Here is a 25,152-nt window from a genome sequence, read left to right as displayed (position 1 = left end):
TGTGATGAATATGGGATGTAATGTCACAACAGGTACCTTGGCTCCCCTGAAGTGCTGCCCCTGCGTCCCCTCCCCTCGTCTGAGTCTTGGAGGTGCCCTGGGGATCTGTGTAGCAAAGAGACAACCCCAGGTGTCACGCTCTAGCCGCCCCGCCTTGGGGTCAGATACATCAGCCCAGGCACGTGGCGGAGATCCTTCTCGAGGGCCGCGGAGGTGCCTCCGTGGTGCTGTGATGGAGACAAGCCGCGTGTGCCGCTGCATGGATGGACTTTACTCTTTGTTGTGTTCCAGGGCGGCCGTCAGCCTGCCCCTGCTCGACCCCGCGGAGCCCGAAGCCGATGCAGAAGAAGAGCTTCCTGATGGGCTGGAAGACGGCTGCAGTCAGGATGAGGAGGAAGAGGAGGGTTAGTGCGGCTGTGCCAAGGAGAGCTGAGGGGGGGTGGGGCGTGACTGGGGATCGGTGAGTGGTGCTCTCCTCCCTTTCCAAACGAGCTGGCTGAGGACGCTCGTCTGGGCTGTGGAGAGCTGGGTGTGAGTGAGGCCATGGCTCCTCAGGAATGTCTGACCCAGTCCCCCTCCCCCCCCAGTGGAACCGGGGTACCACTGAGCCCTGTTTCAGCAGCCCGGGCTCCCTCTCACCCCGTGATGCCGTGACAAGCTGCAGTCCCCTCCAGCAGCTGTGCTCACACAGGCGGGACACACCAGCTGCAGGCGCATGAAGGCTTCTCCGCCACTCAAGAACTGACAATCATAGAATCACAGAATCTCAGGGTTGGAAGGGACCTCGGGAGGTATCTAGTCCCACCCCCTGCTCAAAGCAGGACCAACCCCCAGCTCCAGAGTGAGTGAGGCTCCAGCCAGAATACCCCCAGCCTAGGACCCCGGAGCTGTATCATTCTGCCCTGGTCCAAAGCCTGACCAGTGTCTGAGTTATTACCCAGCCTTGAATCGAGCAGTGTCTCACCCTGTCAGAGAGTAGAACAGTCCCCAAGGTTTCATACGCAGGCAGGCGTCCTCCTTTCCTGCCTGGGGCCAGCACTTCCCCCAGTTCCGTCTTTGGTCCTCGGGGGTTTCCGGGTGTGGTGTGGGGAGCGAGGCCCCCTGGTGATGTCATTTCCCCCTTTTATAGCTTGTTCCATGGGGCGGGAACCCCTTTGTTTAAAGCCAAGCTGCCAGCCCATTTTGTGGGGAAACACCTAGAGACACGCACACAGTCAGTGTTCAGAACTGCAGATGCAAAAATGATACTTGGTGCCTACAGCTAGGATAATCCTATTCAGCAAACCGTAACTTTTCCATCCACACCTTACATGACATCCGGTGTACAAGATACAGGCTGATCCTCTCACTCTGCTGTATGTGGGTGCAGAGTGTCACACCGGTGTTTCGGATTCTCTGCCCCAGAATTAGAGCTGGTTTGTGGCTGGGTGTAGTTGCAGGGCCCTGTGGGGCATTGAACGGGGGTCGTTTGAACCTCCTGTGCGTATCCACCTGGCCAGTTTCCTGCGATCGCTTGGGGGCGGCAGGGAGGCTGTGAGAGCATTGGTGGCCCTGGGTTTTCAGACTCTCTCCCTCATCTCCAACCTCCCCAGGAGCCCCCAGTCCTTGTCTAATGGAGTCTCTCCTCCTGCAGGCGAGTCGGACAGCTCCTCCGTCACAGGCTTATCGCCCAACGGCTCCGTGGCTCTGATTTCCAGGTTAGTTGCTCCAAACGGGGTCCTACAGCAGGGGGGTTGGTGTCTCAGGCAGACGCTTGGCTCCTTGGCAGAGGGGAGCCATTTTGGTTTAGGATACAGAGTACGTGTAGTGCCCGGCTTTCAAATCGAAGTCAGCTGCTTGGAGACTAGGGCATTCTGTCCCCCGTATGGACCAGTCTGCAAATACCTTCAGCGAGAGACACCCGTTCGCTAGCCGCAGGGTAAAGCCCCTGTCTTCAGTTCACTCCCGTCCCTTCGTTACTCCTGGGCACAGGTTGGGATTTGCCTGACAGCTGCCTGGCCGCTGGCCAAGGAGCTGGGCTTGCGAGGCACCTCGCTCCAGCGTCTAGTGGACCAGTCTGAATGTCACAAACGGCCCACGTGCCTGGCCCTGCCTGGCCTCTGGGCTCCTGCAGCAGGGAGTGACTACGTCATGGAGCCGGCGCGTTCCTCTAAGCCCTCGGAAGTGGCCCCCTGGCAGGAGGAGGGGCATTTGCTCTGACACCACCTATGCGGCTAAACTGGGCCTCGTGCTCCAGGCTGTCAGTGGGCTGCCTTCCGCCATCACTAAACTCCCTCAGGAAATGGAGCCCGGGAAAGCTGCTGGAGCTGGTTTCAGCAGGTGTCCCCAGTGATGGGGTGAAAACTCCTGATGGGAGGGACAGCCCCGCCCCGCCCCGCGAGAGTGTAACTTCCCTGCGGCTGGCTGGCTTTGTCCCGTGCTGGCAGCTGGAAAGGGGCAGATCTAGGGACTGCAGGTCACTTTGGGTAGCTTCCCCCTCCAGTCAGGACAATGGAGTTCCACCCGACCCCTCCCTTTCTAGCAGCCAGGCTCCCTTGCTGCCCTGGAGCAGAAACCGATCTGCTCAGCCCGTCCCTGACCAGCCTCAGGGCCTTAGATCCCTTCCTGATGCCTGTTGCATCGCAGAGTCTCTGAGCCCATGGGGGTGAATTGCAGGGAGCTGGTATTGAGAGAGGCCGCCGGGGAGCTGTCCCGGGGTCAGGCTGCCCGTTTCTCTGGACCCGTTGCCAGGGCCACGTCTCTTGTCTCAAAGCAGCCCACCCTCCTCGCCCTCCCTCCCTTGTTTTTCCAGGAATTGTCTTGAGTGTTTGACCCGGCCACTCGAGGCCCGAGAGCGGATCCTCAAACCAGCTCTCGTATGCAGTTTATTCCCCACCGTGCCTCCAACCATCTACTTCAGTACTCGGGACGAGAAAGGTGAGCTGGGTCTGAGTGCCGAGAGCAGAACGGGGAGGGACGAGCCGGGAGCCCGGGCGGGGGGGGGAGGGAACAGGAAGTTGCCGGAACGGTAATGCGGGCTGGGTGCTCCCTTCTCATCCCATGGTGAAAGAACAAGTAACCCCCTCTGTGAAATTAAAGGAACAAACTAAAATGGCCACCCCCACCTCCTGTAAGAATTAACCTGTGGAACTCCCTGCCCCGTGTTATTGAGGGAAACAGGTACTCAGGGTTAAAATACCCAAAGGGGTTGGAAATGGCTGTGGCTCAGATCTTCTGCAGTGAGGCTGGAGAGGGGGAGCCCTCGGGGCAGCAGCTGATCACGAGGTGGTCCCAAGAATACAGCTTTGCAGAGTTAATGTCATTCAAGGGGGTCTTGCTCCTTTCTCTGAAGATCTGACGCTTCCAGCTTCCAGAGGCTGCTGCTGCAGGATAGTGACCGGTCAGTGCTGAGATCGCAGTCCCTAGCGCAGGGGTGGCCAGCCTGGGGCTCTGGAGCCACGGGCGGCTCTTCAGAGGTTACTATGTGGCTCCTTGCATAGGTGCCGCCTCTGGGGCTGGAGCTACAGGCGCCAGCTTTCCAGTGTGCCGGGGGTGCTCACTGCTCGACCCTCTGCTCTGCCCCCCACTCCACCCCTTCCCCGCCCCTCCCCCTGCCCCCCAGAGCCTCCTGCACATGCACGACAGCTGATCATGGCAGGCGGGAGGCATGGGGGAGAGGGGGAGGGGCTGGAGGGTGGGGAGTGGGTGGGGGGCTCTTTGGCGATGTACATTGGTAAATTCTGTCTCCTTCTGGGGCTCAGGTTGGCCACCCCTGCCCCAGAGCGTTAGCCAACGGGAAGAGAGCAGGTGTTACACACATGGGTGGGCAGAGCTCTGGGGTAACTGGCAGCCCATCCCCTGCTCGGAAGGTTCCAAGTGCTGTAGTGGGCTTAGAGCACGGAGCAGCTGTCTGCAGCCTTCCCGGCGTGGCAGGACGGGGGGCACGTTGCTACGAGGGGCTGCCACACTAGATGGATTGGTCCGTTTGACGTAAGGGACCGAGCCCCACTGGGTGGTGCTCCACCCGCTCGGTTCCCTTCAGTTACCTCCCTCCATGCCGTGCCCGCCTGTAACTTCACCTGCTTGAGCTTTAGTGGTCTGAGCTGAGCGCTGAGCTCGCCTTTAGCTTCCCCCAGGCCGGCAATCAGCTGGCCCCGATTCCCCCGTCAGTATAAGCTTGTCAATTCCTTCAGGACAGACGGGGCTACAGAAAGGTTAGCTCAGCTCTCGTGTTTTCCCTCGGCCCTGACGTTGGCAATCGCTTCCTTCCCTGCCAGTGGAGAAGCTCCCCTGGGAGCAGAGGAAGCTGCTGCGATGGAAGATGAGCACCGTCACCCCCAACATCGTGAAGCAAACCATCGGCAGGTCCCACTTCAAAGTCAGCAAGAGTAAGTCGGCTGAGTTGGCAGGCGCTGGGGCTGTGGGGCGTGGTGGGCTCCCTCTGCCAGCCTGGAGGGGGAGGCATCTCATCCTGCTGCCCACAAAGGGGGAAACAGGGCAGTTCTGTTCCGGGCCTGTGTTGGCGAGACTAGAAGTCGGTTAGGTGGCTGTAGAATACACGTCGGGGTCTCAGCCTCGGCCCTCAGGCCCGTGGCCCGCGCTGCGAAGGTCTTTGCAGAGGATGGCTTCGCCAGCTGGTTCTGCTTGACGTGTGCAGGGCAGGTTACGATCGGGGCCGAGGGACGTGAGTAGAGCTGTGTGTGGGGAGCAGAGCAGGACTAGCCGTCGTGCATCAGCAGAGCCACAGGGAGCTTGCACAGAGCCTGCCTCTGGCTGCTGCTTTTGCATTCCTGAAAACTTTGAAATGGCTCCCGAAATTTCAAACCCAGCGGTGCTGCTGCATCTCCTACCTCAGCGATTTGTTCCCTCTGCGGCTGGGGAAGGGGAAGCGGTCGTGCCTGGTTATTTGGGTGCAACGCATGAACACGGCGCTTCCGCTGGCATGCAAGTCTGAAACGAGGCGGCAGGGAGAAGCTGCCGTGTATCATTCAGCCCATCTCTTCTCCTAGAGTGTGTCCTGCCAGGCTGTGACCAATGTGTGTTTGGTGCTTTGAAGATGAGAGGTGCAGTCTGTGTGCTCAGTGCAGAATGTTTCACAGGGAAAGTAGCCACCTAGAAAAGCTGGAGCCTGGCCAGCAGGGTTGGCTTGGCGGAGCCGGAGGGGTGTCAGTAGCGTGAATGCCTGCTGGACCCCTCGGGGTGAGTTGGGGAGGGTGATCGCGCATCCTTCTGTAAGATGAAATCTGGGCAAGTGGTGAACTTGTCCCCAATTTTGTCTCCTCTCCTCCAGAAAACAGCGACTGGTTGGGCTGCTGGGGCCATCACATGAAGTCGCCTGGCTTCCGAGCCATCAAGGAACATCAGAAGGTATGAAAGCGTTGGGGTTCAGTGCATGCGGTGCCATCCGGGCGAGCTGCGCCGCTTCCTTGGATACCCATCGCTGTGGGCCAGGGAACTCGGCCAGGATGGTACCCTCACGGTGTGCAGTATCGAGACTGCTCCCCCAACACTCCTGCAGTAACATGCTTCTCTTCCTGGGAGAGGAGACGTGAACCCCGACGGACCTAACGCAGCCAGGAGCTCCCTCTGTAACAGCTGTGCTCCGAGACCCTCGCCACTGGCGCCAGGCGAAGGGTAGTGGAGGAAGATGCGGGTGGGGGGTGTGTTTGAGGGGAGCTCCTGTAGAGCAAGGGGGACCCGTTTTACTATGTACCATGCGCATCTAGGCTGATCCTTGTTGGGTGAAATCTCCAAACTCACCTCGGTCTTGTGGCTGAATCTGGGATTTGAACCCAGGGCTGCAGAGGTGCCAATCTCCTGGGTTCACCCCCACCCTCCCCTTTGACACCAAGCCCCTCTGTTCACATTGGCTCAGTGCCGTGTTGGCAGTGAGGCTGATGGGGTTCTTGCTTCTGTGTGATGAGCCTGCGTTGGATCCAGAGACCACCCTGGTGCGGACTGGACCAATACCGAGAGAGAAGGGAAGCTACGAACGTGGATCAATGTCTGGCAGGCTCTGGGCTGCTGCTGGCTCAGTTGCCATAGTGCTTTGCACCACAGACATGCACGTCACCAGGAGAGGCCTGGTCCAAGTAGATACAGTATTTCTAGCCCTCGAAGTGCCAGCCAAAGAGCGGCATGAGATGTTAGTTCCTGCTGGCCCCGCTCGGGGGGTGGGCTTGGAGGAGAGGGAGGGAGGGTACCCCATGCCTAGGGTCAGTGTGGAGGGGGAAGGCTGGGACATGGCCGCAGGAGGACACCTCCTCACTGCTGTTTGTTCGGTTCTCTCCCAGTTAAACCACTTCCCTGGCTCATTTCAAATCGGGAGGAAGGATCGTCTGTGGCGCAACCTGTCGAAGATGCAGGCTCGTTTTGGCAAGAAGGAGTTTAACTTCTTCCCTCAGTCCTTCATCCTGCCCCAGGACATCAAGCTGCTGAGGAAGGCCTGGGAGGAGAGCGGTAGCCGCCAGAAGTGGATCGTGAAACCAGTAAGAACCAAGTGGGGCTGAGTGACTGACCCTGCTGCCGCTACGGCCAGGTAAACTGATGCCCTCTGGTGTGTGTTTTTCCAGCCGGCGTCGGCCAGAGGCATTGGCATCCAGGTCATCCACAAATGGAGCCAGCTGCCCAAGAGGAGGCCGCTGCTGGTGCAGAGGTGAGTTGGGCTTTCCGGGTGTCCTGTGCTAGGAGCAGGCTGCAAACAGATGCTCCCGAGGGAATTCTGCACCAAAACACGAACAGTTCTGCGCACAGATTTTCAAATTCTGCATGTTTTATTTGTCAGAATAACACCATAATCTCCCCAGTTTTAGTTATTTGGGTAATTTCAAACCTGTCCGCACAATACAGATGACAAAACAAGATTCTGGAATTTTTTTTGACAAATAGATTCCTTGCTAGGCTTGTTAATACAGAGCTGTGAGTGATAATTCATTAAAACTACATACAGAACCGTATTCCCCCCCCCCCCCCCCCCCCCCGAAGCAATGCAAAGGCTTGGGGGAGTGGGGGAAATGGAGGAGCTGAGGGAGAGAGGAGGAGCCTGGGAGTGAACCTGAAGCTCTATTGGGGGTGGGTGGGAGGAGTATGGAACATTTTTTTTTAGGGGAAGGGGATTTTTAGAGAGTTGGGGAGCCTCCCCCATGCAGCCCCTGGCTGACCCCTAGGCTCTGCTCTTCAGTCAGGCACATCTGCCCCTGTCCCCATGTGGCCCTGCAGCCCCCTGTCCCCATGTGGCCCTGGCTCAATGCTGGCACCCCACTAACTCCTGAGCCTGCGGCCCAGTCTGCCCCCCCCACCCCTTCTGAACCCCAGTCTGTGACCCTCTAGCAGCCCCATGTGCCTCACTCCCCCCCTGTCCTGTGCCTCCTAACCTGGCTCCGCAGGCAGGGTGCTGTGAGGAACTTGGCCGGCCGCTGGCTGTTACTGCCGGCCGGCCGCTATCTCCTCATGTCTTGCAGCACTCCTGCTAGTACAGCCCAGAATGATGTTCGCTTGTTTTGCAACAGCATCACACTGTTGACTCATATTTAGCTTGTGATCCACTCTGACCCCCAGATCCTTTCCGCAGGCTCCTTCCTAGGCAGCCATTGCCCATTTGTGTGTGTGCAACTGAGTGTTCCTTCCTATGTGGAGCACTTTGCATTTGTCCTGATTGAATTTCATCCTATTTACTTCAGCCCATTTCTCCAGTTTGTCCAGATCGTTTTGAATTTTAACCCTGTCCTCCAAAGCACTTGCAACCCCTCCCAGCTTGGTATCGTCCACAAACTTCATAAGTGTGCTCTCTGTGCCATTATCTAAATCATTGATGAAGATATTGAACAGAACCAGACCCAGAACTGATCCCTGCGGGACCCCCCTCGTTACGTCCTTCCAGCCTGACTGTGAACCACTGATAACTACTCTCTGGGAACAGTTTTCCAACCAGTTTTGCACCCACCTTATAGTAGCTCCACCTAGGTTGCATTTCCCTAGTTTGTTTATGAGAAGGTCACTCGAGACACTATCAAAAGCTTTACTAAAGTCAAAATAAACCACGTCTTCCCCCCTCCTCCACAAGGCTTGTTACCCTGGCAAAGAAAGCTCCCGGGCTGGTCTGACACGATTTGTTCTTGACAGATCCCTGCTGACTGTTACTTATCACCTCATTATCTTCTACATGTTTGCAAATCGATTGCTTCATGATGTGCTCCATTGTCTTGCCGGGTACAGAAGTGAAGCCGACTGGTCTGTAATTCCCCGGTTTGTAGATGGGCACTCGATTTGCCCTTTTTCTGTCCTCTGGAGTCTCTCTCGTCTGCCATCACTTCTCAGAGATACTCGCTAGTGGCTCAGATATCTCCTCCGGCAGCCCCTTGAGTGTTGTAGGAGGCATTTCATCAGGCCCTGGTGACTTGAAGACGTCTAACTTGTCTACGTCATTTTTAACTTGTTCTTTCCCTATTTTAGCCTCTTCTGATCCTACCTCATTTTCACTGGCATTCACTGCGTTACACGTCCAGTCACCACCGGCCTGCTTGGTGAAAACCGAAACAAAGACGTCATCAGGCACCTCTGCCATGTCCACATTGTCTGTTATTATTTCCCCCTCATTGAGTAACGGGCCCACCCTGTCCTTGGTCGTCGTCCTGCTTCTAATGGATTTGTAGGATGTTTTCTTGTTACCCTTTACGTCCCTAGCTAGTTTGATCTCGTTTCGTGCCTTGGCCTTTCTAAGTTTGTCCCTGCAGACTTGTGGTGTTTGTTTATATTCACTTGACCTAGTTTCCACTTTTTGTAGGACTCTCTTTTTGAGTTTTAAATCACTGAAGAGCTCCTGGTTAAGCCAGGGTGGTCTCTTGCCAGACTTCCTATCTTTCCTACATAGCTCAGGAAACCTTTATTCCTACTGAAGAATTAACAGCACCGTTGGAAGCTGTGTCCTCCTGCCCATCATTCAGTGGCTCTGTCCTGTAGTTAGAGAGCAGGGCCACAGGGTGCAGGGCTTCTTCCAGAAACACACTCGGAGGAAACCTTCCTCTGTGTGAAACAGTCTGTGGCATACACTGAAATCATTTCTTCCAGCACCAGCCTCAGGTGATCTGTCGGGCAGAAGCTCCAGCTTCAGCTCTCCCCCTGTGAAATACAGATCTGTTGTAGTGTAGTCCTGGTGGCTTTCTGCTCCAGCCAGCAAAGCTGTGAATTCTGCAGGCAAATCACTCAGAAACTTCCCCACGAGGCTGAAATGGAACTGGCTGGAAAACGGAAAATTGTTCCAGCAAAAACTTAAAAATTTTTCCATCCCAAATTGGGATGAAAATTCAAAAATGTGAAATTTTTCACAGGAAGGGATTGCCAGAAAAATCCAGGAGAACCAAAATCAAATCCTTCAGCTGGCTGCCTGCCCAGACCGGCCTGGTCAATTTCACTGTCGCCTCTAGCAGGAATTGAAATTGACAAGACCCTTCCAGCTGGAGAGCCATGGTTTCAATTTTTTCCAATGGAAGATCAAAACTTGGAAAATTATGATTTTTGCAAAAAGGGCATTTCTGATGAAAAATTCCCCCCCAGCGTTCCTCCCCAAACGAAGCCGGGAGTTTGCAGCCCGCTCTGTGTCGGAGGTAGCTCTTTGCAACATCCCCGACCTACAAGTGTGAAAAACCCTCGCCTTCCCTAAGCTCTTATATCTCCTAAATGCCTTGTGCAATGAACCTCCCTGCTGCCTTCTCCAGTAGTAAGAAAGCTCTGGTAGAGTGGATTTATTTTAAGGCAGATTGGTTCAAAACAGGGCTCAGAAGGGAATCCATGGGACTGCTGCAGGGTCTCCGTCATGGAAAGCTCAGTCCTCAAATTGCATTATTCCGGCAGTGATTCTTAGCGCTGCGCCCACCAGCTGCTGCTGCTCTGTGCTTCTCCCAGCACAGAGATGCTGCGTCTCCTGTAGCCGTGTCCAGGGAAGCCCCCCCGCCCCCTCCCCCCCGTGCCAGACAGAGTTGATCCCGCTCACCTGGCTCTCTTGTTCTTTGCAGATACTTGCACAAGCCCTACCTCATTGGCGGGAGCAAGTTTGACCTGAGGATTTATGTTTACGTCACTTGCTACGATCCCCTCAGGATCTACTTGTTCAAAGACGGATTAGTGCGCTTTGCCAGCTGCAAGTAGGTCCCCCGGGGGGAGCGTTGTCTGCCGGGGGGTGGCGCTGGTGGGCTCAGCAGGCGGGAGCCTCTGGACGCAGCTTGTGTTGATGGGTTCGATGCTGGCTGCCCCACGTGCAGCAGAGAGATCACAACGGCGGGTGCTTGGGGCCATCGGAGGCCGTGTTCTCCTGTGCCCCGGGGCGGTGGGCGTAAGGGCCGTTTGCGTGCTCTCTGGGGAGGGAGGCCGGGAGACGGGGCAGCGAGGGTGTGTTGGAGCTGCCGTTGGAATGCAGCTCCCAGCCCCGCGCAGGCCCTGGCTCAGTATCCGATGGGCTGTTCCTTGTCCTTCTCCCCGGCCCAGATATTCCTCCTCCATGAAGAGCCTCGGCAACAAGTTCATGCACCTGACCAACTACAGCGTGAACAAGAAGAACACGGAGTACAAATCCAACTCGGACGAGACTGCGTGTCAGGGGCACAAATGGTAGGGGCTGGCGGGGCGGCGCCGGGCAAGGGCAGCTTCACTGGGCGGTATTGTGCCGCTAGTAGCGTTTCAATCGTAGTTCTGTGCACGGAGCTCAGAGCGCATTGCCAGGGTGCGGCAGCAGCATCCCTGTTTTAGGTGGGGAAACTGAGGCAGGGTTGGCCAAGGTTAGAGGGGGGGGTCACCGGTGGAGCTGGGAATAGAACCTGGGTCTCCTGAGTCCAGCTCGGCTCACGGGTGCCACGCAACTCGCTAAAAGATGCCTGCCCCACCAAGCGCCGCTCCGCTCTGCTGCTGCTCCAGAGCACTTCCCTTTCCGATCTGCTCTGCGAAGCCTCTCTCAGAACGGCACCATTGACGCCATGCTGCGGTTTCCGTTTACGTATAAAAGCAACTTTCTCGCTGCTGCCCCGACTAACTCTCCCTGGAGTCTGAGACTCATGCTGGGTTCTGTCCGGCTCATGAATCATCCCCTAGAGAAACGAGTCTGCCAGTTGTTTTCTGCCTAATCGACCTCTGTGCGACCCTGCTGCCTTCAGACTGTGTCCTCATTACCCTCTGCACTCCCAGCTCCCACACTTTGGGGTACAGAGGTAGGACAGCGTTTTGGGGAGTGGGTGTATTTCTGGGGGCAGAATTTGGCTGTGCCAGTGGAACTTGCTTAACAATTCTGATGCATGAGGCTCCAACGCTCCCCCACCCCCCCGTCGCTCTGCGGCTCTGCTGGGCTCATGGGGACCCAGCCCTTCCCCCCCTCCCCCCCGCATCGCTCTGCGGCTCTGCCGGGCTCGTGGGGACCCAGCCCTTCCCCCCCCACCTCCCGTCACTGTGCTGCTCTGCCGGGCTCATGGGGACCCAGCCCCCGCTCCCGTTGCTCTGCCGGGCTCATGGGGACCCAGCCCTTCCCCCCTCCCCCCCCCCTCCCGTCGCTCTGCGGCTCTGCCGGGCTCATGGGGACCCAGCCCCCCTGTCGCTCTGTGGCTCTGCCGGGCTCATGGGGACCCAGCCCCCACTCCCGTTGCTCTGCCGGGCTCAAGGAGCCGTGATGACACGTTTGTCTGTTACGTTGCCACCACTGCCTGACTGCACAGGGAGCAGCACTGGGGAGCTCTTTCTAATCCCTTCCGAGCAGGCTGCACCCCAAAGCGGGGGGAGGGTTGTTCTGCCGGTGGGTGTCCTCTGATGTGTCCATTGGCTGCTCTCCTCCGCCAGTTCCCGGGGTGCTGCTCCTGTCTGGGGACAGGCACTGGGCTCTGAGACCCTTCGGAGTGTTACAAACGGTGCGTGGTGCCGCTTGCCTGCAGCGTTGCGCCCTGAGACCTGCCGTTCCCATGTTAAAGATGAAGGCGTCTCCTCCCCATGACGTAACCTTTGGGTTCCTGGCCCCTTGCCAATGGGGCCGTCATTGAACAGCGCTTGAGGGACCCTGGCTGAGCGTCCGGGTGGCCTGATCTGCTGCCTGCCCTGCTGGGTGCAGTGTGGGAATCTCCGCGCCCCTTCCCCACCCCCCCCCGGGGCTCCTGCTTCCCTCACCCATAGGGCCTTGCAGACGCTGCTGCGGCGCAGAAAGGTCTGTTCTTGGAGTGGAGCTGGAGCCCGGGAGCTGCCTCGCGAAGGAATCCTGGAGGGACCTGGTCCAGCAGGGGACACCCCTGTCAAGTGGCTGCTTTGGGGCGTCCTGCTCAGAGCGTGGTACACGTCGAAGTCTGTTGCCCGATGTAGCTCTCGTCAGTTCTTTGGTTGTGCCCAGCGTCGGAGGGCAGCCGCCTGTGGGAAGGGGAGGGTGTGGGGCTCTCGTTCTGGGAAGGGAGCACTGGCCCTTCCCCCTGGCTGCCCTGCATTGATCGTTTCCTGGTAAGGTGCCCCGCCATGGCTCCCTTTCCCGGGGGGTGGGGTCAGTGGGGCGTAGCTAACTGCAGAGCAGGGAAGCAGCTCCCTGTAGCCTCTGAAGTGCTGGGGCTGCCGGGAATGCTGGGAGGCAGGGCCGGCTCCGGTGACCTCCCTTGCTCTGTCTCCGCAGGGCACTGAAAGCTCTCTGGAGCTACCTGAGCCAAAAGGGGGTGAACAGCGAGGCCATCTGGGAGAAGATCAAGGACATCGTTATCAAAACAATCATTGCGTGAGTCCTGGGGCCCCTCCCAGCCCCTCTCGGCAGGAGAGGCCACAGCAGCTGGGGAATCCCTGACCCCGCTGTGCTCGAAAGCCCCCGTCTCCTGGCTGCCTCGCCAGAACCCTCCCTTCGTCCAGCTCTGTCCTCGAAGCCACAATAGCAGCCAGAGATCAGTGGCCATCTAGCCATGGGGCCGGACCCGCCGATTGGATCCAGGCTGCCCGTTGGGAAGTTTAGATCCCGCCTCTCTCTGCTTCCTGCAGCAAATCTGTCAGGACCGGTTCTCGGGACAACCCCGGGGGTGGGTGGATGGGTGGGTGTTCTCCTCTCCATGGCACCTGCTGGAAGGCACAGGGCCCTTCGTGCCAGTGTGAGTAGTGACCTTGTGTGCACAGCAGGGGACAAGGCCTTTGAGTGCTTCGTTTCGCTGACCCCTCTCTGGGTGGGGAGGGAGGGAGGGAGGGCGGGATCTTATTCTTATAGCAGATCCTCCCAGCCTGGGCCTGGAAGTGGCTTCTTGCAGATCTGCTCTGGGGGAGTCACTCGGGACCTGACTTCAGCCCCAGGCGTGGTGGCGTGCTGTGCTGCTGCTCCCCACGGGGCTGGCCTGGCATTCATTCCGCTCCCCGAGAGTGCCTTGAAACGCCTGGGGCATAGCCCCAGCAGCAGGGAGCCAGCTGGGAACATGCGAGTGGCGTAACGGCTCGGTGGCCTACCCAGCGTCTGCTCTCCTGCCGTCAGGTCCGAGCCCTACGTGAACAGCCTGGTGAAAATGTACGTGCGGCGTCCGTCCTGCTGCCACGAGCTCTTCGGCTTCGATGTCATGCTGGACGAGAACCTCAAGCCGTGGATCTTGGAAGTGAACATCTCCCCCAGGTAGGCTGCTGGCGTTCCCCTGCCTCGCTCTGTCCCTAGCTAGCCCCGTGCCCGGGTCTGCGATCAAAGACGCACGCTGCCCTTAGCCGAACCCCGCTTCGTGTTGTGGGAGCGCGACTCGCTCCTGCGAACGGACTGCCTGTGTGTTCTCGGTCCTGGCAGCTTTCTCTGGTGCTCCAGCGCTGGGATTGGGTGAGCCAGTCCCCGCGTAAGAACTGGGGTGCTCACTCCTGACTCTGGGGTACTAAACCTCTGCAACTGGAGACGTGCCCTGGTCGTGATGCTGAGCCATCCGTTCTTTGTGTGAGCACCCTGCCCTCCCCTTACCTAATCCGCCTCTCAAAGGGAGGCGCCGCCTTGTTTGAGACGCTGCGAGGGACCGGAGCAGGGTTGCGTCTCATGGCCACAAGGCTGCGGCCTAGTTAGACCTGGCGAGCGTAGATGGGTGTAGGTCATGGTGAGCACCATGCCTCCGCTGCCTGTGGCCAGGGAAGGGAGAAGCCCTCCCGCTCTGGCCGTTGGGTCCCGAAGGGGTTCCCTGCACGCAGCACAGCGTGGCCGGCGTGGCTTTTGCTGATGCTTCCTGAAGTAGGAGCCGGGGCTAGATGAAGCGGTGGGTGAGAGGTGGCTCGGCAGTTCCTATGTTCCGGACGGCAGAAGCGAAAGTTACAACTGTCTCGCGGCTGCCTGCTGACACCAGGGAAAGGAGTTGATGGTTCCAGTTTTTAATGGATGCCTGGGCCCCAGTCCTCCCCCTTAGTCAGCGGCTTCAGCAGAGAAATGCCCAGGCTGACCAGGCAGGGGGAAGGTATGGGGGAAGCTGCGACACATGAATTCAAGGCAGTGAGGCTGCCTGTGCTGTCCCTTGCTCTGTGGAGAGGGGGCGCTAGACCCCAGCACTAAATCAGACAGGCCCCATGAATGGCTCTCCAGCTGGGGGAGGCAGGCTGGGCTGCTGGAGCCTCCAGCCTGGAGCTCAGACGGGTCCGTTCGATTTCCTCACAGCCTCCATTCCAATTCGCCACTGGACGTGAGCATCAAGGGCCAGATGATCCGGGATCTCCTCAACCTGGCTGGCTTTGTTCTTCCCAACGTGGACGACGTGGCGTCGGGCTCCGGGAGCGCCAGCAGCTCCACCATCAGGTCAGGGCGAGGCTTGAGCAGGGCCCGGCTGTGTGGCCTCTTCCCTCCTGGGACGACATGCCGAGCTGCAGCTGCTCCGTGGCATCCCCCCTTCCCTCCCCTCCCCTCCCCACCCAGAGGCTCCAGGCAAGGCTGACCAAGGGGCACCAGGTGCCCAGGTTGTGACCGTAAGTCTGATGGCAAAGGGGATCTGACAGTCCCATCAGCTCTACGGTCCGGACACCCAACGTCTGGTTCCTGTGGCTGGGGGAGGCGCCGGCTCCTCAGCTGCACCAGCCCATTCTCAGCTCCCAGCCCAGCTCCGCAGGCCAGTCCCTCCCGACCCGGGCAGAAGGACATCGAGGAGGGGAGATGATCCGGGCACTGGCCGTACCTCTGGCCAGTCTGGAGCCTGTTGTCCCCAGCAGTGGCTACCGGTGGGCACGGCTCCAGGTGTTTAAGGGTCTGCACAGAACAGGCAGTTGTGGCTGTAACTGCAAGTTCACACGGGCAGTTGTGCCTGTTCAGTTTGCAGGAGCCTCTTCCCCTGCCCCTCTGAATCTGCCGCCTCCAGTGTGTGTTCAGGGACTGTCACCCGGTCGCCGGCTGCTTGTGTGTGTGACATGGTCCCGGTGCTTTCCTACGGCTCTGCGCAGATCTGCAGCCACTTCCCTTTGGCTTTTATTGAAGGGGAAGGAGGTGGGAGGAGAGTGCTGCCTGCTCCTCGATCCCTGCCTCCAGACGGAACCGGGGTGAACAGCCAAGGAGGGGGATCAAATTCACTTCCAGCTCTTCTTTCTGCCAGCTGCTTTGTACCCGCTGGGCCCCCACACTCCCACTGCCACGGGCCGGCCAGAGCGAAACCAGGGCCAATTTCTTGCGTACTGGTGGCTGTTCAAGATACATCCTGTACCTGGCTAAATGCAGCATTTGCCTAGTGCAGGAGCAGCAGCGAATCTCCCAACATTGGTAGCAAAAAGCCCCTGTCAGTGTTTCATGTCATTGCTGTTAACAGCTAATTCTAAGAGTTACGTAGCAGGATCCGGGCATTTCCGTTCAGGCTGTGTCACGGAGTGTGGGGGAGTCCGGCCCTGCACCCCTCTTCCTGGGACTCTCAGTGACTCTCAGCCAGCCAGGAAAACAGAAGGTTTATTGGACAACAGGAGCACAGGATACAGCAGCGCTCGTGTTCAGAGCCAGGACCCCTCGATCTGGCCTTTCTGGGGGTTCAGGGTGTCTGGATTCCAGCCTCGGTTCCCCTGCAAACCCACCACCCAGCTCCCAAACCGAAAACTGACCCAAGCCTCCCCCTCAGCTCCTGTCCTTTGTCTAGCTCCCGGGCAGGGGTGTCACCTCCCCTCCGCCAGGCCTAGCTCATGTGACAGGCTGAATACCTGTCTCTCACCTGACAGCCCCTACGCCACCACAGGCTGAATCCTGCTCAGCTCATACCCAGTGTTTCTCCTTCGCTGTTCAGACCCCGCCCGGCCGGGGGTTCTGTTAGAACTCCTGAGCCGGAGGTTAGTCCAGTCGCTGGCCCTTCGCCCCGAGCTAGGGGAGCTGCGCTGCTGGACCCACCCCCTCTCGGAGGAGGCCCCAAAGTGATCGCTACAGATCAGGTGTTAACCCGGGTCTGGCTGCTTCCCGGAGCCTGGCCGGGAGGTGGTTACTTCCTGGGACAGGTGGCTGGGTGCCCTTAAGCTGCGCTGCAGTTCAGTGCTGCCAGGTGCTCCCCAGCGGCCGTAACTCGCCTGGAGAGGCTGTGGAAGGGCAGCGTCTTACCCAGGGCGTCTCCTTGCTGGTCGAAGTGCCCGCTTGGCCGAGCTCGCCCTGGGGCGGGGGAACGCTGATGGCACATCTCCTTTGTTTAGTCTAAGCAGCACCACGAAGGAGAAGCCGAAGTCGGCCCCGGAGCAGTTCACGGCAGAGAAGATGAAGCGAGCGTATTACTTGACACAGAAGCTACCTGATCAGGTGGGAGGCGCGTCTCTTCCCCAGCACTCGCCGCAGCTGCTTCTGTCTTGCCCCCGATGAGCTGGCCCTGAGGCGTGTTCCCGTATTTCAGTCCCCGCTGCATCCCCTCTGACTGGGGCAAGCAGGTGTCAGTCTAGTGTGTCAAACGCTGCTTCCTCTCGGGAACTTCGGGTTTTCACCCTCCATTTGCCTAAAAATTGACCAGCCCAGTTTCCTCCGCAGTTGTTTTCATGCCACTTGCTGCACGTTTGCAGTGGTTACAGCCTGCCGTCTCGCTGGGGGAGAGCTGTCTGACAGGCGCCCTGACCACCAATGTTAGGAGAGAGGGCGATTGTGTGAAGGGCTGGCTTGTGATGGTGGGGGCAGGGCTCAACAGCCCTGGAGGTTGATCTGGTTTGTATCCGATGTTCCTAACGCTCATGCTTCAGGGGTTGAGTCAGCCAGCAGCAGGGGTCAGGAAGGGATGTTCTCAGCAATGTATTCTGGGAGCTTTTTAAATCTCCTGCCTCTGAAGCATTGGGATAACCACGGCGGGAGCCAGGCCGTCGGGCGGGGAGGGGCAGGGCTCTGCGGTGGCACTGAGCATTCTCTGTCTCCGGTGTGTGGCTGGCTGGCTCTGGCTCACACGCCCAGGGTCTAGCTGATTGCCGTATGTGGGGTGGGGAGGGAATTTTCCCCCAGCTCAGACTGGCAGGGACCTTGGGGGTTTGTCTCCTTCCTCTGCAGCTTGTGGGTCACTTGCCAGGTTCATCTGGGTGTATCTCACGTCAGCATTGCCCTGCCATGACAGGGGCCTTGGGCACTGGTGCCCCTCGCTCCCTCCTCTCCTTTGCCCGTGGCACATCGTGGGCCGGTCTCCTCTGGGCTGTGGTACTTGGGGTCTCCTGTCCGTTGGGAAGGTCTAACCAGGGGACTTGGGGATTGGGACTCTGTCCCCAGCTCTGCCACGCCTCCTTTGGGATGCTGCAGTTAACCTCCGTGCCTCAGTTTCCCCCTCCTTAATACCTGCCTGTTGCTCAAGGGACGCCCGCAGTCAAGTGCACTGCGATCGCGGGGTGAAAAGCACTGTGGGGCTGAGCAGTAGGGAGGGGCGTGACCCTGGGGTGCTCTCGGCTGCAGGATTTCTACTCCTCCGTCCTGGACATCCTGACCCCGGACGACGTGCGGGTGCTGGTGGAGACTGAGGACGAGTTTGCTCGGCGCGGGCAGTTTGAGCGGGTGTTCCCGACCCGGATCTCCACGCGGTACCTGCGCTTCTTCGAGCAGCCGCGCTACTTCAACATCCTCACGGCCCAGTGGGAGCTGAAATATTACTTGAACAAACCCCGAGGTAACCGTGTGCCGCCTGCTTGGGGCTGGGCAGGGCTGGGTCTTCCGGGGCCATCATCAGAAACAAACACGCCAGGCCCCGGGCCAGCCGGGACCATCTGCCCTTCTGCGGGAGGGTCTGGGCCAGCTGCTGCCCTGCGCCCATCACTTCCCTGAGAGACCTGTGCTTGCTACACGCAGCAGCTTCCCCCCCGGTGTGCGTCTCCGTTGGCTGCAGCGTCTCCGCCGCCGGGTCGCTGGTTTGTAGCAGCTGGTTCTGAGCACACCGCGGCCCCAGGGTCAGTGTGTTCTGTTCGCTGGGTTGTGGCAGAGCCCAGCTGGCTTAGGGGCCGTTCCCCTTTGGGGTGTTGTCGCTGTCCTTCCCCGGGCGTTAGGCCAGGCTGCCGTAGCTCTGGCGAAGCCGGCACACTGCTTTGGGCAAAGGGACTGGGTGGTGCTCAGAGCACCCCGCAGAGTTCACCATTGGGCGCTCGTCCTCCCACCCGAAAGAGCCGAGTGCTGCCTCCAGGTTCGTAACACGCCCCCGGGGCCAGAGAGCGTGAACACTGCTCTCCGGTCCTGCCGTCCCGGGGGAGCAACCATGGGGAGCGGCATGAGACTGCTCGGTCCCAGGCCCGGGCCCTCTCCTGCGGTCTGAGATCCCAGCGCTGCCTGGGAATGTTCAAATTGTTCAGCAGCCCCTCGGGAAACGCCTCAGTCCCTTCGGGTTTGTTTCCACCTGGGAAGTGGGGGGGAATCAGGTCTGTGCCCCCTTCTTTTGCTGCCGTGCGATGTATGAAGGAGGCCTCTGAACCGAGGGGACAATTCTGCCTGTTAAACACTCGAAATTCAGGTCTTGTCTCCCCTGGGAGACTCTCGGCCGGGCAGGGGGTATCCAGGACAGGGGTTGTCCCCCCGGGGGAAGCCTGTGGATTAATCGAAACTGCACAAGAGAGTTCAGTGTGGAATAAGAGCCCCCCCGTTGCTGCTTTAAAGCCACACCCAAGCTCCTTCCCCACGTAGACAAGTGAGTTCTCTCGGGACTGCTCAGTCTGTCGGCTCTTTGAGCCAGCCTCTCCTTCCCCTCCACTGAAGAGCTGTGTCCATGGCAGACCTCGAGTTCTCCAGCAACACCAGAGATCCTTCCACATGAGCAAGGAAGCCAGCCCAGGCGTTTCCCCTGCAGCCGAAAAGGGCCCAGCCCCGGCCTTCGTTCCCCCTTCATTCCTGGCCGTCCCGTACGGTCCCCCTTAGAAACCAGCCGCCTTCTGCAAGGGGAGGCAGCTGAATGCAAAGCAGCCCCCTTGGTCTCTTGCAGAGGGATTGGGCCGTGCGGAAGCGTCTCTCCTCCCACAAGCGGCAGAATGCGTTTTCCTCTTCAGGCCGCTGGGCAAGGTCCCTGCAGGCCAGCAGGGCCCCCTCCGTTAGATGTGCCCATGCCGCAGAGCAGAGCTATGGTGACTCCAGCGGGGAGGCCTCACGCTGCCTGGCCCCTACCCCCCGGCTTCGTACTTGGCAGCTGAACGTACTGTGGTTCCCAGCTGCCAAGAAGGGGACAACGCTGGCTCTGTTCTGCGTTCTCGCAGGCCCCTTTCCCTGCTGGGCTCCGGGTAGAATGCGACTGGCAGGGAGCCTGGCGGGGGCTTCGGGGTGTGTAGAATCGCCGAGCTGGGCTGTCGTTTGGGTGTTACCAGGCAGCTGGAATGGGCCCTGGGCTGAGATCAGTGCAACATCCCTTCTCCTTTGAGATGACCCGGGGGGGTTCCGCTCTTGGGAGGTGTCTGAAAACACCAGGAAGAGCCGTAACCTGTCCCATCCAGCGACAGGCTCGGTTTGCCAGCCTGAGAGCGCTGTGCCGGTGCCGGGTTGGTGGGCAGATCCCAGCTTGTCTTCGTGTAGGAGGGACTCGGAGCCCTGCGGGAGCAGATCAGCCGGGTTTGGAAAGAAACTGTGTAGTTTTGTGGCCACTCGCTGGAGCTGCCGTGCTAGGAGGAGGGGAACCAAATCTTCATGGCAAGAAGCCAATCCGTGAGCTGGTGCGGCCTGGGGCCGGCCCCTTCCCCTGAAGCATCCCGTGTGGGCGCCTGCCCCGTGCCAGGAGCCCAGCTTCCTCTCACTGCCTGCCCGTCCTTGTCTAGGTTTGGATCTGTTAAGAAACTGGTGTCACAAAGGGTACCTCAGCGGGGCCGTGCCGGACTTGGCCCAGATGGTGAGTGTCTGCCTCGACCCAGCTGTCCCTCACCGTCTCTCTCTGCGCCTTCCCTCTTTCCGGGGCCAAGGCTCCGGAGTCCAGGGGCTTGCCCTGCCTTTGGGCGAGGCTGGAGGAAGCCCCCTGGCTCTGGGTTTTCACCACCCACAGAGCGACCTCTAGCTGGCTCTCCCCACCCGTCTCTCTGCCTGTCCGGTGCTTCCTTCTCCTCCGGGCTTTCAGGGGGTCTGGGGGCACCGGGCCTGTCGGTGCCAGCCAAGGCCGCTCAGTAGATGGAAGGCTGGTACGGAGACAGGCGTTGGGTGTTCAGGGCACTGGCCAGACACTCCACTGCCCAGTCCTCTGCCAGGGAACCTCTGTAAACCTGCCCCTGATCCACCTTGGGAAGAGAGGCCTCGTTCTGCGCCCCCGGCCGGGAGCAGGATTTGGTCAGCCAAGCGCAAAGGCCAAGTTCTCTCATTTAATGGGCCCTGGGGGTGCGCTCGGGGAACAGCCGTGACCCCAGGGATGCTGCTGCTCGGCTGGTTCCCTGGGGCTTGAGCCCGGCGTCTCCCTCCCGCGGGTACCAGCCGGCGTCTCCTGGCAGCAGCTTCCACCGGTCATGCTGCAAGCAGAGCGCATCCGCCGGCCTGTCGCGCAGAGCCATGGCCGTCACCTCCAGGCCCCGCTAGACGATCCACCGAACGCCGCCCCGCCCACCTGCGGCTCGGTTCTCGCGCTGAGGCGGATGGAGCCGCGGTCGCTGGTGCGAAAGGCGCCTGCCGGTGGAGGGGCAGCCCAGGGTCTCTGCACTGGGGGGGGGGGGGCTCTGCCATTACCATTCTTCTCCCCTCCCAGTGGTCACTGCCAAGGCCCCACCTCTTCCCCAAGAGCGACGGCCACCTGAACGGCTTCTGCAAACTGGAACTGGGCCGATTCGGGTGAGTCCCCGCTGTCCGTCCCGGGCGTGGCCAGGGCCTGCGGGGAGGGGCGGGTGTGCCCGGCCTGGGGCTGCCATGTTGGGAAGGAGCTGGGACTGACGGCAGAGCTGCACTGCGGGGGGACAAGGAGGAGCTGCCCACCCTGCCTTGGCTTCCCAAGGAGCAGTGGGGCTCGGCTGATACGCCCGTGTGTGACCTCTGCTGGGTTCTGGGCATGGCGGTGAGCAGGCCAGGTGTGCCAGGTGCACCAGCAATACCCACAGCGGCTTCGTAACTAGCAGAATCCGGGTGCTCCTGCGTCTGCCTCTTAGCCACCGCAGCGAGCCGGGGACTGGCGCCAGAGCCCTACCAGGCGCTGCCTGCTGCAGCTGCCCCCATGGGGCATGGCTGGGCGTTAGGGGGCACGGGCGGATCAGAGCGTTGGAAGCGTCCCTCTCCCTAGCTCCGTGTCCCCGGTCACCAAGCAGCCTGATGTTCCCTTTTCCTGCAGCAAAGCTCTGCCGAGAGCTGCCGAGGAAGTGCCCGCGCCCCTGGAGCCCAGCGCCTGCCCGCAGAGTTTACCTCTGATCCGATACAGCGGTGGAGCCGTCAAGAAACCCGTCGTCCCGCAGCCGCGCAGCCGCCTGTCTGACTCCGCCTTGGTCATGTGACCGAGCGCCCTGGCGGGGGGACGCACGAACCTACCTCACAGGAAGCCGCTGGTGCTGGAGCCGGCGAGGCGGCGGAGACTCGTGGGCCGCGCGCTGGCCAGAGGGGTATTTTTGGAGATTATTACTTGGCCAAAGGGTTAGATGCTCAATGTCTAGTTTTTAAAAACAAAAGAAATGTCCAGACACCGAAGCCTTGGGAAGGCAGGTTTGTTCCTTAGTGCGGAGGAGTCTCAGCTCTGCAAGTGCCTCTCCCCTGCCAAGTGCCCTCGCGGGGAGGGGGCTACCGAGCAAAGGGGTGGGGTTGTGTGCGGCTTAACCAGGCTGAGCTCTCGCGCGGACGGTTCATCGCGGGCTAGTCCCCCCCCAGCCCTGGTAGCCCAGCAGGGCTGAATCCCTGGTAGCCGGCAGTCCTGGGATGTGACCCGACTCAGCCTTGCCAGGAGCTGGGGCTGCCCCCTCAGGCTCCATTGCTACTTTGCTCCTCTGGAAGGAGCAGACTTGGGTCTTTTCAGTCCATGGGGGTCGGCCCCACGCGCGCAGCCCCTGAGCTCTGAGCAAACCTCCGCTCCCTGGCGTGTCCCTGGTCCCGCGGGGAAACCACGGGGGCTTAGCCACGTGAGGCGGGCGGGGGCTCCCGGACCCCGGTGCGTGAGCCGCACGAGGCGGGCGAGGGCTCCCGGACCCCGGTGCGCGAGGCGGGCGGGGGCTCCCGGGCCCCGGTGCGCGAGGCGGGCGGGGGATCCCGGCCTAACAGCCTCCTCTCCTGCCCGGCTTACAAACACTGATGCACTTAGTCATGTAGCCGGGCTCGTCGCTGCTCCCTCCCCAGGCTCATGTCTGGGCGTTTGTCTGGCGAGAGAACCCGAGGGCCGGCCCGTCGCCATGAGCCATTGGCCCTGGGCTGCGTTCGGGTGGAGATGGGGCCTTACCCCCTACAAGCTGCCCGCTGCTCTGAGGCCAGTGTGGTGCCGGGAGCCTCCCTCTCCTCGGCCAGGGCCTTCTATTCTGCCTTGTCCCCAGGGGCTCTATTAAAGTTTAACGCCCGAGCTGCTCTGGCTGGTTTGTGTCGCTGGGGCGCTCTCCAGCCGGCGACTGATCTTCCATCAGCCAGTCCCACGGTCCCTCTGTCACGGAGTGTGGGGGAGTCAGGCCCTGCACCCCCGGGCTCCCTGCCGATTCACCAGGACTCTCAGCCAGCCAGGAAAACAGAAGGTTTATTCAGACGACAGGAACACAGTCCAGGACAGGTCTTGCAGGCACAGATAACCGGATCCCCCCGGTTAGGTCCATTTTGGGGGCCTCACAACCCCCCCCCCCCCCCCGGGGATCGGAGCCCTGTCCCTGCTTCCCCTCTGTTCCCAGCCAACTCCAGTCTGCCCCACCCCCTCGGCCCCTCCTCTCTGCTCAGCTTCCCGGGCTAAGAGGTCACCTGACCCCTTTGTCTCCTACACCTTAGCCAGCACCTCTGCAGGGAGGGGCCGGGCCATCCGTTGCTAGGAGACAGAGCTTCAGGCATTTGCTGCATGGCCTTTTGCTGCTAGATACTTAGGAACTGTCCCCAGCCCCCAGTGCGACCAGTCCCACTTCGTCACACCTCTCCCCACTTCGAGACCGAACTGAGCGGGGTCACTCCAGCCAGTGACCTGGGGAAGTTCGAACCCACCTACATTCCCACAGAGGCCCCAGGGTCCCCCCCGATCTGGGGGGAGAGTCACCCCAGGTCATTCCAGTTTCCTGCCCCCCTGTAGGTCGGGGGGGCTCGAGGGCACTTGCAGGTTGCAGGGGGGAAGCCTTATGCCGCCTGTGCCCTTCCCCCCCCCCAGTACCCCTGGGGTGCACGCGGGGCTGGGGCCTTCTCCCCACGTTCCAGTCTGGGGGGCTGTGATTCGGGCTCTCTCGGTTCAGAGCCCCCCTTTTGACCCTGGCCCCCCTCTGGACAGGCTCCTCGGGGCGGGGCAAGGGCCTTACAGCCATCTCCCCCCTGTCCCGGGCCTTCCTCCCCCTCTGGCAGAGGTCACAGGAGCGGCAGTGCTGCCGGACATGGGCAAAGACCCCAGGCCAGTAATAGTTTCGTAGCAGCCTCTGCTGGGTACGCCAGGCTCCCTGGTGCCCTGAGGGGGGAATGTCATGGGCCTGGCACAGCAGCTGGTGGCGATACTCCTGGGGTACCACCAGCTACCTCCTGATCCCCCCTGACTCCATCTTCCCTGGGGGAGCCCATTCTCGGTACAGGAGCCCCTTCTCCCACAGGAACCTTTTCCGGCCACCTCGTCCCATGGTCTGTCCCCCCCCGAGGCTGGCCAGGTCCCCTATCCTCCGCAGGGAGGGGTCTTCCCGCACCGCGGCCTGGTACTCAGCCGCTGGGGCAGGGGCGGGGATCTGCTCTCTCTCCCCGGCTGGGTCTGGGGCCACAGCCTCTCTGGGCCGTGTCCCTGGGCGTTCCCTCCCCACCGGGTCAGGGTCCGGTGCCTCGGGCAGAGTACCTTCCCCGGTGTCAGGGTGCAGAGCCCTGCGTCGACTCTGACTACGGTTCACGGCCAGGGCAGCCCGGGTGTTACTGGGCCAGTCCTCGAGATCCCCCCCCATTAACACCTCCGTGGGCAAATGTGGGTGCACCCCCACGTCCTTGGGGCCCTCCTTGTCCCCCCACTTCAGGTGTACCCTCGCCACAGGCACCTTGAATGGGGTCCCGATCACACCCCTCAGGGTCAGGTAGGTGTTGGGCACCATCCGATCTGGGTCCGCCACCTCGGGCCGTGCCAGCGTCACCTCTGCGCCCGTGTCCCAGTACCCAGTGACCTCCCTCCCGTCTACCTCCAGGGGAACAAGGCACTCGCTCCAGAGGGGCAGCCCTGTGCCCACCCTGTAAACCCAAAACTCAGGGCGGGGAGCATCCAGCCCCTCGGAGGGGCCGACCCGGGGCCCCCCTCCCTCCTTCGCAGGGGTTACGCGGCCAGCCCCCCTTTCCTGCGAACGCTGCCCCTCATCCAGCTGGGTCTCTACCAAGTTGACCCGGTGTGGGGTTGGTCTGCTCAGTTTGTCCCAGAGCTTGGGGCACTGGGCCCGTATGTGGCCTTGTTGGCCACATTGATAGCAGCCCATGTCTCGTGGGTCCCCTCGAGTGGGACGGCTGGACCTGACGCCAGATGTTTCCCTTTGGTGGGGGCCCTCCCTTGGCCCCTTCTGGGAGGTCCCATGGTGACTCTCTCTCTCTGCGTTGAGGCAGGCCTGCTCCTTCGAGACGCCTCCCTATTATCTGTCCGACTGTCCATGTATTGGGCAGCCAGCTGGCCTGCATGCTGCGGGTTCTCCGGCTTCTGGTCCATCAACCACAGCCTCAGGTCCGACGGGCACAGGTGCTCCAGTATGAATAGGTCAAGCAGGTCCTCTCTAGTTTGGGCC

The 25,152-nt window shown here is 60.5% G+C and overlaps 1 protein-coding gene across 3 annotated transcripts in view; it reads left to right on the top strand.

Moving 5' to 3' along the window:
• TTLL4 (tubulin tyrosine ligase like 4) overlaps positions 1 to 22,351 on the top strand; it is a 36,005-nt gene extending 13,654 nt beyond the window's left edge. For 2 of the 3 annotated variants that reach the window (XM_045032004.1, XM_045032003.1), the window contains exons 3-19: positions 292 to 404; positions 1,634 to 1,697; positions 2,792 to 2,916; positions 4,257 to 4,367; positions 5,270 to 5,346; positions 6,273 to 6,467; positions 6,552 to 6,634; positions 9,990 to 10,118; positions 10,459 to 10,581; positions 12,602 to 12,700; positions 13,433 to 13,567; positions 14,573 to 14,710; positions 16,561 to 16,663; positions 17,783 to 17,993; positions 20,110 to 20,180; positions 21,018 to 21,100; positions 21,591 to 22,350. In XM_045032004.1, the coding sequence (XP_044887939.1) occupies positions 292 to 404; positions 1,634 to 1,697; positions 2,792 to 2,916; positions 4,257 to 4,367; positions 5,270 to 5,346; positions 6,273 to 6,467; positions 6,552 to 6,634; positions 9,990 to 10,118; positions 10,459 to 10,581; positions 12,602 to 12,700; positions 13,433 to 13,567; positions 14,573 to 14,710; positions 16,561 to 16,663; positions 17,783 to 17,993; positions 20,110 to 20,180; positions 21,018 to 21,100; positions 21,591 to 21,750 (2,020 nt within the window). In that variant the 3' untranslated portion in view covers positions 21,751 to 22,350. Of the gene's footprint in view, positions 1 to 291; positions 405 to 1,633; positions 1,698 to 2,791; positions 2,917 to 4,256; positions 4,368 to 5,269; positions 5,347 to 6,272; positions 6,468 to 6,551; positions 6,635 to 9,989; positions 10,119 to 10,458; positions 10,582 to 12,601; positions 12,701 to 13,432; positions 13,568 to 14,572; positions 14,711 to 16,560; positions 16,664 to 17,782; positions 17,994 to 20,109; positions 20,181 to 21,017; positions 21,101 to 21,590 lie in introns of all 3 variants that reach the window. The other variant, XM_045032005.1, reaches the window with a different exon arrangement.
• Positions 22,352 to 25,152: the final 2,801 nt, after the last annotated feature.

Source organism: Mauremys mutica, chromosome 10 (assembly GCF_020497125.1).
Source record: "Mauremys mutica isolate MM-2020 ecotype Southern chromosome 10, ASM2049712v1, whole genome shotgun sequence".
NCBI classification, from domain to species: Eukaryota; Metazoa; Chordata; order Testudines; family Geoemydidae; genus Mauremys; species Mauremys mutica.
The sequence above is the reverse complement of the archived record's forward strand: the minus strand, read 5'-3'. Positions and strand labels throughout refer to the sequence as shown.